Source organism: Eptatretus burgeri, chromosome 5, assembly GCF_056783735.1.
Source record: "Eptatretus burgeri isolate ZD-2024b chromosome 5, Ebu_testis_v1, whole genome shotgun sequence".
NCBI lineage: Eukaryota > Metazoa > Chordata > Myxini > Myxiniformes > Myxinidae > Eptatretus > Eptatretus burgeri.
In genome coordinates, this window is record NC_140965.1 from 83,932,194 (window position 1) to 83,948,273 (window position 16,080).

The 16,080-nt window shown below is 44.7% G+C and overlaps 1 protein-coding gene across 4 annotated transcripts in view; it reads right to left on the reverse strand.

The window, feature by feature from the left end:
- Positions 1-16,080, reverse strand: part of DNA2 (DNA replication helicase/nuclease 2) — a 136,963-nt gene that overhangs the window by 526 nt on the left and 120,357 nt on the right. For 3 of the 4 annotated variants that reach the window (XM_085882731.1, XM_085882729.1, XM_085882730.1), the window contains 9 exons: positions 14,454-14,563; positions 10,465-10,574; positions 10,149-10,373; positions 9,668-9,864; positions 7,453-7,542; positions 7,103-7,283; positions 1,829-1,918; positions 1,564-1,752; positions 1,250-1,398 (listed from right to left, as the gene is read on the reverse strand). In XM_085882731.1, coding sequence (XP_085738857.1) covers positions 1,250-1,398; positions 1,564-1,752; positions 1,829-1,918; positions 7,103-7,283; positions 7,453-7,542; positions 9,668-9,864; positions 10,149-10,373; positions 10,465-10,574; positions 14,454-14,563 — 1,341 coding nt within the window. Of the gene's footprint in view, positions 1-1,249; positions 1,399-1,563; positions 1,766-1,828; positions 1,919-7,102; positions 7,284-7,452; positions 7,543-9,667; positions 9,865-10,148; positions 10,374-10,464; positions 10,575-14,453; positions 14,564-16,080 lie in introns of those variants that run through there. The other variant, XM_085882732.1, reaches the window with a different exon arrangement.

A 16,080-nucleotide genomic window follows, 5' to 3' on the forward strand; every position in this document is an offset into this window, starting at 1 on the left:
TTTGTGTGCATCTGTTTGTTCATTCACATAAACGGGCAAACAGGCACACATACTGATGAATGGGTGGAATGGGCACACATATAGGCAGTCGTGAACACGCAAACGGGACAAAGAATGAATGGGGGCACCCGCGCCAAAAGATGAGCGGGGGCGCCCGCGCCAAGGGATGAGCGGGGGAGCCCGCTCCAAGGGATGAGCGGGGGCGCCCGCGCCAAGGGAAGAGCGGGGGCGCCCGCGCCAAGGGAAGAGCGGGGGCGGCCGCGCCAAGGGAAGAGCGGGGGCGCCCGCGCCAAGGGAAGAGCGGGGGCGCCCGCGCCAAGGGAAGAGCGGGGGCGCCCGCGCCAAGGGAAGAGCGGGGGCGCCCGCGCCAAGGGAAGAGCGGGGGCGCCCGCGCCAAGGGATGAGCGGGGGCGCCCGCGCCAAGGGATGAACGGGGGCGCCCGCGCCAGGGGATGAACGGGGGCGCCCGCACCAGGGGATGAACGGGGGTGCCCGCACCAAGGGATGAAAGGAGGCGCCTGCGCCAAAGGATGAAAGGTGGCGCCCGCACTAAGGGATGAAAGGAGGCGCCCACACTAAGGATGAACGGAGGGGCCCGCACCAAGGGATGAACGGGGGCGCCCGCACCAAAGGATGAAAGGAGGCGCCCGCACCAAAGGATGAAAGGAGGTGCCCGCGACAAGGGATGAACGGAGGCGTCCGCACCAAGGGATAAACGGAGGCGCCCGCGCCAAGGGACAAACGGGGATGCATGCGCCAAGGGAGGAATGGGGGTGCCCATGCCAAGGGATAAACGGAGGTGCCCACACCAAGGGATGAACGGAGGCGCCTGCACCAAAGGATGAACGGGGGTGCCCGAGACAAGGGATGAACGGGGGTGCACGCGCCAAAGGATGAACGGGGACGCCCGCGCCAAGGGAAGAATGGAGGCGCCCGCGCCAAGGGACAAACGGGGATGCATGCGCCAAGGGAGGAATGGGGGTGCCCATGCCAAGGGATAAACGGAGGTGCCCACACCAAGGGATGAACGGAGGCGCCTGCACCAAAGGATGAACGGGGGTGCCCGAGACAAGGGATGAACGGGGGTGCATGCGCCAAAGGATGAATGGGGATGCCCGCGCCAAGGGAAGAATGGAGGCGTCCGCGCCAAGGGATGAACGGAGGGGCCCACGCCACGGGATGAATGAGGGAGCCCGCACTCACATGAACCTTCATTACATATTTGATGTTTAAAACCAACACAAAGGATATGAGACCATGTGTGTCTGCATAATCGAGGAGACGTGCGATTGGTTCGTAGTTACGCAGCGCTGGAGTGCATCCGAGCAGCAGCAGCTTGAACTTTGCCCGGGTAAGAGCCACGTTCAAACGGCGCCAATCTTTGAGCAGCTCCCCTTGCTGGAGGGAGAAAATCAAGATGTTAGGCCAAGTTATTGGGTTTGGAATGCAAGGTGATGGATTTGGATTGAAAGGTCAGCATTAATTATTTATATTGTTACTCAGAATCTTTAGGCTCAAGTTGACAAAGTGTGGTCTTTTTGATGTGATGAAAAGAAAGCTCACATTATGGGATGCCACATCACTACGAACAAAACTGACGATGATGGCAGGTTTGTCCCGGCCCTGGTACTTGTCCACAGTATTGATTTCCAGGCCTTGTGCCCAATCACGTCCCGTAGTCAACTCGGACACAGCTTGTATCTGTTGTCTATATGGTGCTATCACACCAATGTCTGCAGCTCGACAGCCAGCCTGCAGGATGGCACTGAAATCATTCCAACTTCCGCTCAGAACTTTAAACCTGCGGACTCATTATGGGATAACCCACCTTGACAAATGCAGCCACGATGCAGGCGACGAGAGCAGCTTCTGTGGGGTTCCTCATGTTACCTCGTTCGGTTGACTCGTGTGCTGGAACCTATATGCAGAATGTATTAAAATGAAAGAGGTTTATTGCTTTGGACAATATTTAATGTGAAACATCAAAAACTTCCCTCCAAGTAGATTTTTCCTCGATAGAGCTCAAGGAATTTTGGGAGAAGAGCACAGAAAAGAGAAAAGGTCCCTCTCGCAGGTGCTCTAATTTGGGATATTTTTGAATAATTAGAGGTTTGTAGTTTGACCCCCAAATGTCATTCGGGAGTGAACTCAGCATACCATTCAACTAAAGATAAAGCATTCGCAGTGGTCGTCATACCACCTTGCTCAACTGCAAGCAATTAAGATCTGTACCCACAACTGTGCTTTGCACTTGGTACATGAAGACATACAGGAGGGTGAACGGCAAAATTAGCTCAACCATAAATGAACACGTGATCAACAAATGGACCTGCACACTGGAACATTTACACCTCCAAGACATTTTCTGCTCCGAGTTGGTTTCATTTATACATTGCTAAACCAATTACACCAAGGCCACAGCTTGCAAAACCTGATCAATTCTCAAAGTAACCTTGCACGTAAAATCAGATGCATTCACCCCCCCCCCCCCCAAGTTATCTTGGTCCATAAGTCGTTACCAACTTCTGGTAACATTCATAATCAGATTTCGCCAAATATCCCTATCCTGCACTGCTTCATGAAGCTTTGGTAGAGAAAGCTTGGTGGCAGCCTTTACCCCATCCATCCAGCTCTTACAAGTTCTGCCTCTTCCTCCTCTTCCCTCACCCATTCCTCACATGGTTGACTTCTCTAGACTTTAATTTTCTCTCACATAATGTGCCCAAAGTATGAGAGTGTCCATTTTAGCATCAGTACTTCTCATGTACATGGTGGTCTCATTTCTTCAAGCACCAAATTGTTTGTACTTCTTGCAGTCCATGCAAGAATCCACTCGCCAACATCACATTTTAAAACTGTCAATCTTTCGTTCCAGTTATACAAGTCTTGATGTTGCTGGTCTCAACACACTAACAGTCTCTGAATTTCCCCTCCACCTTAGTTTTAGAACCCAGGAAGATGAAGGTTTCCACTGTATTTCCATGTGAACGTCTCCCAATCTGAACACGTCAATCTTATCAGTTGCCAATATTTTAATGTTTTATAGGTTTTAAACAAAAACCAGCTTTTTTCACTTTTATTTTAGTCTGCAGCAGTTTCATCAAGTCCTCTTCTTTCTGTCAACAGAGTAGTCTGGTCAGCATTCCTTAGGCATGGGGATGGGGACCACGAGCAAAAAGAGGAAGGATCTATCCATGGAGGAGAAGGTGGCCTTATGAGACCGTTTCAATGCAATGGCGAAGACAAGTCAGCGCGAGGCTGCAATCGCGTTGGAAATTTCTCGTGGCCAGCTCCAGAATCTTATCAAGAACGAAGGTACCATCATAGCAGAGGTTCAAGAACTAGGTGGTGTGAAGCGGAAGCGGGTGGAGAAAGACGAGGAAGTGGAGAAAGCCCTGCTTGAATGGTGGGAATATGCCAGTGAATGGCCTGATCTTATGTCAGAAAGTGGAAGTCCTTGCGCAAAAAGCTGGTCATCACGACTTTAGGGCCACTGACGGTTGGTTTTCTCGGTGGAAGAAACGGAATGGAATTGTCTTCACTGTTTTGAAGGGAGAATCGGCTGAGGCGGATGTGGCTGCAGCGAATGAGTTCCGTCGAAATCAGCTGGGAGAGATTCTTCAGTCATTTGACAAGCGGGACATCCTCAACGCCGATGAGACAGGAATCTACTTCCACGCTCTACCAGACTCGACGTACATTGCCAAGAAGGACAAGAAAGGCAAAAAAGGATTCAAAACGGCAAAAGACTGAGTGACATTGATGGTCTGCTGCAACATGGATGGTGGAAAGGAAGATCTTCTTCTGATTGGCAAACCAAAGAAGCTGCGTTGCTTCAAAAATCTTCAACAACTGCCCCTGACCTACGACTTCTCTTCCAATGCGTGGATGACAAGTAGAATCTGGGAGCACTGGCTTCGCGTATTGGATCTCAAGTTCCATCGTCAAAAACGAAAGGTACTTCTGCTTGTTGACAATTGTTCGGCACACACTCAAGTCGATGGACTGAAGAGCATCACCTTCAAGTTCCTCCCGCCGAACACAACATCGGTGCTCCAACCATGCGACATGGGAATAATTAGGACGCTGAAGGCCTACTTTCGACACCAGCTTCACCAGAACATCATTGATAATATCGATGATAGCCAGGAAAAACTTGTAGCCAACGAAGTCGTCAAAAAGGTAACGCTGTTGGACACGATAAATATGCTCGATGTTGCGTGGGAAAAAGTTACGGAAGAAACGATTTGGAACTGTTGGCGAAAGGGAGGATTTGTTGGAGAACCAGACCTAATTCCAGAAATGGAGCCACTGCCCTTGCCACCACCTGGGCTCACAGCTGAAGTGTTCGATCAATGGTCCCCATCGACGACGACATTGAGACAACAGGCAAAATTACGGAAGAAGAAATGACCGACCAGCTCGGTCAGATTCTCGAAGCCACCGAGCCCATAGCTGAAGAAGTGGAAGAAGAAAGCGACGCCGAACCCGAGCCGATGCCAACAGCGGCAGAGGTGCGGACTGCATTCGCCAAATTGGACAGGGGACTGCAGCTCTCTTGTTTTGCCCATCCCGATTTCCGCCACGTGACGGATTCAATAAAGGAACATTTGCGCAAAACCTTCCCTCCCAAGGAAGCGACTTTGGAGAGATTCCTTTGAACAATCCCCTTGTCACCGTTTGATAAATCAATGTTTTTGTAGCATAAAGCAGTGTTTAACGACATTTGCTTTTTGTCTTATCTATCCAGTAGGTGGCTGAAAATAGGTTCTCCGCTTAATAAATCCAGCCAATTAATAAATCCAAACGGCGTGGTCCCATGGTGGATTTATAAAGCGGCGTCTACTGTACATACATGTATGTATGTATGTATGTATGTATGTATGTATGTATGTATGTACATATATATATATATATATATACACATACACACACACAAGCCGGAAGGTGACATGGGTGGTCGATATATAATTGCATACTAGTCATACAGTGTTTGATTGATCGGGTTGAAATTTTTTGACAAAGAGGTTGATTATAGTGCGCATAAAAAGCATGGAAGCCGATTTTTGGAATTTTTATTTTTTTCGGATTTTTCAAAAATTTCAAAGTCCCGTTGCTAGGCAACGGTGGTGTCCATAGCAACGGTGCTCAAAAGCATAGAACTATATCCTGGTATGAACTTACCTGTCAAGTTTCATCAAAATTGGTTGAATCCTCTGGCCTCCAGAGCTGTCCATTACATACAAATAGACACCCTATTTTTGAAGGACGACCATTTGAAAAATAAAACCTAAATCAAAAATTGGCTCGAGTAAAATTTTCTAAATATCTCGAAGTGTTTAATTCTGAAGTCTCGTTATTCCACATTCAAAACTGTCGGACAAGTATTGAATACCGTTTGGGTTCTTAAAACGCGGTTTTTCGGCCGCTGCATAGCAACGGGTGGTTGCTTAGCAACGAAACTCAAACGCGCACACTCCCAGCCCATACAGCACCTGTTCGCCATGTTTCATCAAAATCGGTTTGCTGGTTTGTGCTGTGGAGCCTTGCGTTGCGCGCGCACGTGCACGTGCACACACACACACACACACACACACACACACACACACACACACACGGAAAACCCGACAATAAGGGTACTCTAGCGACCACCATATATATATATATATATATATATATATATATATATATTAGGGTGGTCCAAAATCATAAGGGAAAAATTCAAAATTTGAATATTCTTGGGGCATGTTGATTATTTTGTTCTACCTGACTAGAAAATACTCCTGGCCAAATTTTCCACAGTTCCAAAAATATTTAGGGGTCCATCAAGAGGAAGTTGTTACATCCGGTGGGGGTTGCTACATCTGGTGGGAGAGAAGAAGACGTCAGTGGGAGAGAGGGAGACGTCAGTTGAGCTTTCGGTTCGCTCTCGGTCGGTGTTAAAAGTACTCTTATTTTTCTTTTATCTCTAATTTTTTTTCTTCTTCTTTTTGATTGCCAGAGTGAGTGAGTATGGTGTGTTCTACACGGAAAAGCATGGAACTGTTCCTCTTGGAACAACCATTGGAGAAATTCACCGACCACCAGTTGCCCACTGCCCACTGAGAACATTTTATGCTCTTTCCTTTCATTCTTCCTATTAGTATTGTGACATTATAATGAATCCGTTGAGAGACTTTGATCGACCCCTAAACCACCTCCAAATCTGATAATTTTTTGTTTCTTTGCGTTTTTCAATGTCAGGAACGATTTGGCAAACATGCCCGTGAGAAATTCGAACTTTCATTTTTTTGGACCACCCTAATTATATACATATATATATATATATATATATATATATATATATATATATATATATATATATATATATATATATATATATATATATATATATATATATATATATATATATATATCTGTCATATTCACACAGCTTTTAGGTCCTGACTTATGTGCTCTCTCAATCTGAGGTCCCCAAAAGAGGCAGGTCTGGAGTGACCAGCTCAACTGGGTCATCTTAGGAATGCAGTGGTTGGACATCCAAGCTGCATGGCCTATCCACCCTCGTCTGCACTTGGTCACCTTGGATATAATATCTAGGTTTTTCCACAGTTCCTTGGTCATCTCAAAGTGATGTGATGTTCCCACTGTTGCCGGCTGGTGAAAGCGAAGATGGTGCAGATACACTGGTGGTGAAAGGCATTGGGCCTCTTGGTGTCTGTGCAGGTGTCCAGCATTTTGAGCTGTGAAGCAAAACTGAGAGTGCATACACCTGAGAGATATACTGCTGCTTTGTGTTGATGTTCAGACACAGATACACTTTTCTCCCCATCTAATCAAAATCGATCTATCATTATCCATAAAGGCTGCTAAATGCCAGATGTGGACAAATCTGATTTTCTTTTCAAATATGGCCTATCGTATCTGAGCACTTCTCTAGCAATGCTCCAACTACCAGTTCAAATCACAAGTTATGCGTCTTTCTCCATAATATCATAATGTCCTTGTAATTCATATTAAAGTACATTGATGGTTGCCAAACGTATATTTAGAAAACGATTTAGACAGTGGAAAAATGAAAAGTAGAAGTAGGTCTATGCACCTGATCAGTATCCAGGAATACCACAGATTTTTCTGGATCCAAAGCCTCCTTGAGCCAGCTTCCTGGATCGAGGGCCAAGTCATGCAAATGTGGGAGGCAGAGCCGGCTGTTCACCACACGCTCAGATCCGCAAGTTAAACACCCTTGGTACGTCAGTTCATTGCTCAAAGACATTATCTCTCTGTGAAGGAGAATGCAAGAGTGAGTGGTACAGTATGAGCTGTGCAAAATTTGGAGGTTCTCGTGCATCCCCTTTTCTAAGAAGTTGGTAACTTTGCCGTTATTGTGCAGGAAGGAAGGTTTTATCAATGAATCGATAAGCAAAGTCAAAGTAATAAAATAGTTTGCACCTGTTCATGCGATATTGTATGTTCAGCTGAACCACAGCGGTTGCATGTCGCTCCAAACGCTTGAACAGGCTTTCATGCATACCCAGTGCCCTATAATAGAAATAGAAAGTAAATGCTGTAACAATAGCCAAACTCATACTTGTCAACGTGAAATGATTTGTTTTTGTGACTCTGTATTCAACTCAAGGTGGGGAGAGACAGACACCACCAAGCAGCACCCTGATTAGAGCAACCAGTGGCTGCAAAATTCATTTTGATTTTTGCTACATAGCACCCGTACACAACCAACACCAAAAACAAAACAGCATTAAGAACAACAAACACCATAAATGAGAAGACATTCCATCACAAGTCCTCAGTCCAACACCAAGCTTCTGAAAAATGCCTCCACATACATTTTGCTTCTTTCACGTCACCATTAAGCGGGAATGGCATTCTATAAAATGCACCGCTCATATTAGCATGCAGGTGTCGAGCCGTTGTTTTGCCAAATTACAATATTACGAGTTTTCTTTCAAGGAACTTCAATGCAGAGGGCCATGATGCACATCAAGGCGACACAATCGTTGCTTGTCCATGCTCTATCTTTTTTTAAAATGCTGAGTGTCAAGAAAGGAAGCAGCATGTACCATTTTAAGTCTTTGGTACGACTTGGATGGGGTTCCAACTTCCCGACCTTCCAGATTCAAAGCGGACACTCTAACCATGACACCACCGAGTATGGTTTCGTCTGAAAGCAGCACATACACCATTATGGTTTTCATTTATAACCTTATCTTGAAGTATTTTCGTTGAGACCCAGATAGAAATCATTCGTTAGAAAGCAATCCAAGCAAAAGCAGACTCAGTGGTGTAATGGTTGGAGCATCCGCTCCGAGTTTGGGAGGTCGGTGTTTAAAAAACAGTCTTTCAAAATGGTGCATGCTGCTTCCTTGTTTGGCATCCAGCATTTAAAAGGTGAAGAGCACAGACATTCTCCAACCTATGTTGTTGGCATACATGGCGAGGAGGAAACTCCCTGCGGAGTGTGGTCAGAAAGACAGTGCCATTGTTGTGACGTTGCTGGTACCCAGAGTGCCCGGGGAAGTGACGGTACTTCTCCTAAGCTCAGTGGCTGCGTTTGTCTCATGTAATCCTCTATGATGTGTGTGTGTGTGTGTGTGTGTGTGTGTGTGTGTGTGTGTGTGTGTGTGTGTGTGTGTGTGTGTGTGTGTGTGTGTGTGTGTGTGTGTTCCATTACAATCTTTATATCCCGTTAAAAAAATAAATAAATAAAAGGTCACCAATTGTTAATGAGAAACTTCTCAAAATAGTTTGAGATTATACTAGGAATGGTTCAAAAAAAAATAAAATAAGGGGATTTGAACAGCATGATAGGACTTTGTCGGTGATCTTTTTTTTGAGAATGTAGCAAAGCTTTAGGTTGGAATGAAAAAACAACAATAATAACTAGAACGATCAATCAAAGATTGCATTCCCTTGTCTGGACCTGTTATGTGTGGTTTTTATCGTACACATTTTAAAGACGTACTCACATTCTAATTGTACATACTTTATTGAGGAACTCTGTTAAAAAAAAACAAAAAAAAACACAGAGAATGTGTGAGCTTACTACTTGCTACCACAAGGCATTTGTGGCCAATGCAAGCACATTGTGTGTGGACAAAAGACAAACATCCAGCCAGAGAAATGGACCCAAATGCAATGCCTTCTCCTTTGGCGAGGGTAATAATGCCAGGACTTTGCCCTCTGGAGGAATCAGAGTGCCGACGATCAGATGTGAACATTTCCATTGTGGAGAATTTACCCTGGACAGGTAACCAATTCATCGCACATTACAGCCAAAGCAGGAGTTCAGAATTCCGCCAAGGTACCGGCGTACAATTGCTTAATCTTTTGGTAAGGCACAAGCGATTGTCTATCTTTAATGGCCACAAGTGAATGTGAGCAGATGGGACAGCTGTCTCTTAACATCCCTTCAAAACGATGTGGTATGGCAATGAAGGAACCCTACACACAGTCAAACAGTTTATTGTTGGGTTGGTAATCGAACCTCGAAACCGAGTGGGCTTACCCTGACCAATGCTGCTCGTCAAAATGGGACCCAGTACACAGAAAAATCAAACCAACTTTGCTTCAGAAATTAGATGCATCAAGTCAGAATGCATTTACTGCAAAAACTCAATTATTCGGTTAATACAACTAATTGCAGTACTTTGCTTTGGTGCTCAGAACCAGCGGTGGAAGCTGCAGGTGGTCACCAACGAGTACAAAACGCTCAGAGTGCAGGAGGGGAACCAGGCACAGGAGCTGGCCAATCTGTGATGCTTCGTCCACCACGCAGAAGTCAAATCGCCGTCGAGAAAACAGAGGGTGTTGACTTGCACCCATGCATGTTGTCGCTACCACTGCCTGTGTAGGTATGTTGGTACAAGTACACAATCAGGATCCACGAGCTTTATGATTGATGGCATAATCAGTATTGCGAAAAGCACACGAGTGATACTGTACTCGACTAATCAGTCGTTCGTTATAAAAGAACTCGGGGGAATTGCTGGTACCAACATCTTCAGCCTCGTGAATACAGAACTTGCTAACACTAATACCTTAGCTGGGCTGCAGGAAAAAAAACAAAGTAAAGCACATCATTGGACACCATACAAGCTAGAGGCACAACACAAATATGCACAACCAACCTGCTCATTGTACAGTTGTGTGAGCTGAGAAAGAGTGGAAATAGAACGTGTATGGCACAACCCTTCCTCAGTGTTGGAGCGCAAAGCTTCATGCACTTTTTCTGCATGGCCGAGCCGAAGGAATGGCACATGAAAGCGTGCCAACTTGAGCAAAACATTGTCGACGGCAGAGTGCGTGAAGCTTGCCAGTAGAACCGAGAAGCCACAAGCATGAAGGATTCGTACCTGGTATGACAAAAGAAAGAAAGTATATAAAGTTGGTAGTGGCACAAAACAGTGCAATACAATCGACGGGTGCAACGAGTGATGCCCACACCAGTGAGCAGATCGTGGTGGTTTTCCCGGTGCCAGGCATGCCCACAACGAGGGTGTAGTCCTGCGAGAGTAGAACACGTTTCATCGCCTGTCTCTGTGGCCTGTTCAAACCTAGGAGTGAGCAGACGGATGTGTGTCAAAAAAACATTGAAATGGTCTCCACACACTCGTATGCCCTCACATTTTTATTGAAGAACTAATCAATAGATTAAAACAGCTGGCCAGAGTTTGTGACCTGGCAAGGGTATATCTAATCCTTGCCAACACAGGGAGCTACAGTTGGCAGATTAAAACGAGTTTTAAGATCATAAAACGACATCAAATAGAACAAGTGAAATACAATACGAATAGTAAAAAATATTGAGATATTTATGTAAATATATTGTTATGGATCTGGGGTTCGAGGCTCACCAGGAGGGGAAGCACTCGAGTTTCTCCCGAACTCCCGGTCATGAGACCGAGCATGGGTAACCCTGCACGCTGGCAGGTTGTGAAGCAACCACAAACACTGATTGGTACTGCCAATCCTGGCAGGGTTTCACCATTTCGCGTGGTACTTTACCTGCGGATGGCTGCACCTATTGGGGTGGAGGGGGGGGGGTGTCGTGCCCTCAATGCATACTTACATTACTTCCCTGATCAGTTGCAGCTAAGCGGGGCTGCCAAGTACACACCGGCTAACAAGAAGCAATCAGTGGGGTAAAACTTTCTGGCTAACATTACGTGTGGACTATGCTAGATCAATGGGGAAAAGACACAACAAACTGGGTATATATATAAATATATAATTTTTTCTTAAAACCCATTTCAGTGGTTACTAGGAGACAAGGAAACATGTTTAAGGAAAAAAAAAAAAAAAGGTTTAAAAAAAAAAAACGTTTGAATATTTGAATCACAGTTTGATCCATATGTGAGTGGTGGTCATGCTCATTGGGGGACATGCTAAATTTAAGGTAAGATGTGCATAATTTGATGTACTATCCTATAATGGAATGTGCGATGGGAGTTGTAACTATGTGATAACACAGTACCATGAAATCCTCTAGTGAGTAGAGTTTGAATCGTGATTCGCATTGATGGATTGACTGACCACCTGAACGAAACTGAGGTTGTGGATCAACTGATGTAGGTAATCTACTGATGTGGATCCACCGTTTGGAGAGGTTCTGGACTGAAAGGATTGAAACCACAAGGAAGAACGGTGCCCAACTAATGATCCGGTGGTCAGGAAACCATTTAATTGCTTACAGGTTAAGGTTCTTACTTTAGGTGAGGTAACTATGTTTTGAGGTTTACAATTTAAATTAAGTTGAATATAAGATGGTGTGAAATTAACATAATTTATGCCAACACATTAAATTATATTGAATTTTCGGAATAGCCCCAACACTGTACACAAGTGTGCATGATTGATTATATGTATGTATGTATGTATGTATGTATGTATGTATGTATGTATGTATGTATGTATGTATATATATATATATATATATATATATATATATATATATATATATATATATATATATATATATATATATATATATATATATATATATCAGCTCTGAGCAGGTAAGGTTGGTTGTTCAAACCCAGGAAGTCATATTTAAAAGGATAGAACACAGACAAAAAACAAAGGGAAGGCAATGGCAAACCACTCAGTCTAACCCTTGCCAATAAACTGTTTTGGCAGCATCAATGCTCCGTGGAAAAGGTATAACACACACAATATATGACATATACCAGTCAGTCTGTTCCTTTTACATTTCTCTACTCTTGGGCATTTCCCCAAAATTTACTGAAACAAATTATTTCCACATATGGAAGGGAGTCACGATAACATTTTTCAATTCTTTATCAAAATTATGTAAAAACATGGAATAATAGTGCTTAGGGTGATCAAGCATCGTATGTCAGATGCCTCCCTCGGTGGAGAGAGGGAAGCAGCTTCGACTGAGTCCGACACTCGATGGGGAATCGAGCCGATTGCATCTAAATACTCATTACCTCCACCACCGAAGGTGAAGTCCGTTTGCTTTTCACCCTTCTCTGTCTCTGTTTATGTGCAGGATATCATAAAACATTGTGGACGGATCTGGATGAAATTTTGTGGGCAGGTTGGGTGTGCGACAAGGACGAACCAATTAGATTTTGGTGAAGATCCGGATCCGACTACTACAATTTTTTAAATGATTCTTCACTATTGAGAGATGGGGCCAAAAACGATAGATAGCACGATATCTCAAAACGTTGTGGATGGATTCGGACAAAACTTGGTGGACATGTTGGGTGTTTGACAAGGAAGGATTGATTCAAATTTGGTGAAGATCCGAATCCGATAAATATTTAATTTTCAAAGTGATTCTTCACCATTGAGAGATGGGGCCAAAATCGATATATATCCTGATATTTCAAAAATGTATTGGTCCCGATATGTTCGACTGAATCAGGCATTGCATGGTGGAGATATGCACTCGACAGAGTGCCTTTCTAGTTTGTGTATGCAAAATGGAAATTAACAAAGGGTCCACTGCCCAGCCAGGTGAGCTATTCCCGGCTATAGTTTTGGGACGTTTTGGACATTTAAAAAGCTATGGGGTTATTGGCATCATGGTGGTTAGGTTTTGCCCGTGGGCTGGTGGCAGCATTGCCTGTCCTCACATCCAAATATACACTTTATAATGGCCTTTGGTGGCTCAAAACGGCCTTCAAAGCCAAGAAATCTTAGCTTAAAACCTTGCCCAGATTTTGAAGCACCTACACCCAAAATTTTAGGGCCTCGAAGTGCTTCGGTTCAGCCGTGAAAGAAACAAACAAATGAAATTATTAACAAGATTAGCGAACCACAATTTTCTTGATGATTCACCAAAGCCTCAGTAACCCGATCTTCATTGGGCGACTCAACTTGTGACATGATAAACTTTAATACATTGTGATCCTGTTGAAAAGTTTGTTGAAGTTGAATTTTTCCTCACAAATTATTTTGAAGTGGCAGGCAGTTTTGTTGGACATCACAGAATGTGTGTACATAAGAGGTCTTGAAGCTGGTTGTATGTGGTGCAAATTAAAGTGGCAACTGGACACCTGCAAGTCCAACTTCAGATCAAACCAACTATCGGGGATGCCTCTTCCCGATCAAGATCGGGTACAACCCCGCTTAAGTCGGGGACAATTAAATATCTTCCCCACTCTTCCCTGTTGCCCGGATTCATCAGGGTAGCGTGACCACAGTCAGAGCACCGATCAGTCTCCATGGACTGTCTGTCTCTGTCTCTCGCTCTCTGTCTGTATCCTGGCTTCATGAAGGTGGGGGTACACCATCAGACTGGGAGGTGGGGTGGGGGTGCAAAACTGTACACCTTTATGAAGGTGGGGTGGGGGTACATGTGGGGAATCTCGGGAAGATGAATCAGCCATCTCCGTGCCGCAGGCCTGTTCAAAAGAACTGTCCGGGCTATATAACTTAAGATCAGATCATGTACCATGCTGTATCCACTGTGTCGGTTCTGCCAACGCACACATTGATGAATCACCCTGCCTCTGAAACACCAGGATGACAGTTTATAGCTGGGCTGAAATTCGTACCCAGGCTAAACAGCTTAGAGATGAGTGTGCGCAACTCTAGAATCTAAGCCATCCCTCCAGCCTACATCCAACTTGCTGGGAAGATTTTGTAATCTCAGAGTGCTCTTTTCTTTGAAACACTACAGCCGGGTATATACTTGATCTCAATTCCAGAACAATCCCAAATTGCTCACACTAAACTTCCTGTTTGCTATACATTTTCACATTATGATGTGGTGATGTGCCTTTAATTTCCTGACTACATGAAATGGCTTTTGCTCCTGTTCTGTGAATGAAAAAAATCAATTTTTACCTCCCCAAGGCAAACAAAAACACGACAGGGTGACGATGTTGGATGACAGGAAGCGTAGGGTTGAGGGAAGTGAGCAAATCCATGAGGCAGTAGCATGAGTGGTGCCACAGTACCTTGCAGGATTTTGGCGACAGAGTCCTTGGCTCCTGGTGGAAGCACGTCTGCAAGCCGCTCCAGGAAGCGAGGAGGAGAGAAATCCACAATGAGCTCTCGTAGGCGACAACTGGGGAACCAATGGTGCAGAAAGATCAAGTCAACAGATTGAACTGGACATTTAAAACTATAAAATGAACTTTACCCACCCCCATCCGTCCATTGGGACCATTCTCTGTGCAGAGCGTTGGTGCTGACCAAGCAGTCTCCTTGGCTATTGGACACAATCCTGGACGGGTCACCACTCCGACACAGGATACCAGCAAGTTGGCACTTATTTGGCCGGCCACAGAAGGATGGCAGGCAGAGTCAACCCCACCTGGTATTAATTCAACATCTGAGGGGGATTTCAACTCAGGATCCTAGGATCCAAAGCCCATCACCCCAACCATTAAGTCGGCACTTGGCATACCCACCACCATCCCCCCCCCCCAAAAAAAAAAATCCAACAAAACAGCTTTAGATTACCATGAAGATGCCAATTGCAGCACTTGTCATGGTTATGCAACAGCAATGCTCCCAGTTCAGTGTAGATTTTACAATATGAAACTGAAGGCCACAAAAGTGTTATTCACAAACTACTTAAGACAAAAGTAAACTGGAAGTTTAAAACATTCTCATGAACGCTTGGAGCAAGCTGGCACTTTGCTTCATTAGTGTAGAGAAAGGTATTCACAAGTCAAACGAGTCACCGTTGGGCCGATTCAGAGCTCCACTTCAAAACTCCTCGTACTGCCGTTCCATAAATACTAAATGATACTCCAATCACCCTTGGAGGGGTGATTGGAGGATCATTGCGACTTGCATTCACCCCAATTACAAGTTTAATTGCTCTGTGAACAAGATGGCAAATGCGAACAGGTTTGGCTCACACTAAACTGCTGCACAATGCACAAGGTCCGCTTTTGGTCAGCATCACGTGCTGGGGGTGTGATTTTATGAGTACATGCCCCAGCACATCATAAGGGTAACCCATTACAACCACCATCGTGACACAGGCAACACTTTGAGACAAAATGATGCTTCAAATGGTCAGTTGGCTGGTAATGTAGTTCACTATCAACTGACTGTTTCATTAATTTCCAGTGGAATCCAATTTGACCAATTGCTTTGAATGTGCTCGGTTCCATCAGGCCCCGGAAGCCAACCATAGTTGAGCCAGAATTGTAGTTGAATGGGAGATGTCCGTGGCTGAAGGATGGCAGGCTAGCACAGTTGGTACCGTATTCACACCTCAGCTGTTCTGTCGTAGATTTTATCCCCCTGTGCGATAAAATCAAACCAAAATCGGTTCCGGTGCAATGCCGGCAGGGAGCACTGCATGTCGGAGCATGCAGCTCCTCAGATAGGAGCAAAGCTTGCTGGGTCTTCTGTATTTAGGTTCTGGATGTTAAACATCCCAAAACATGTTTGGAAAGAATAAAAAGTAGGCCATTGTGTCCTGGTAACATAGCCAGACTCCCTACTTATTAAATCGAATAGCAGATGCCGTTTATAAAGGAATGTTGATGGAAGTTTGAACTTAATGGTAAATATGGGATTTTTAAGTAAATAAGAGATCAAATGATATTCGAGACTCCTGGGGGG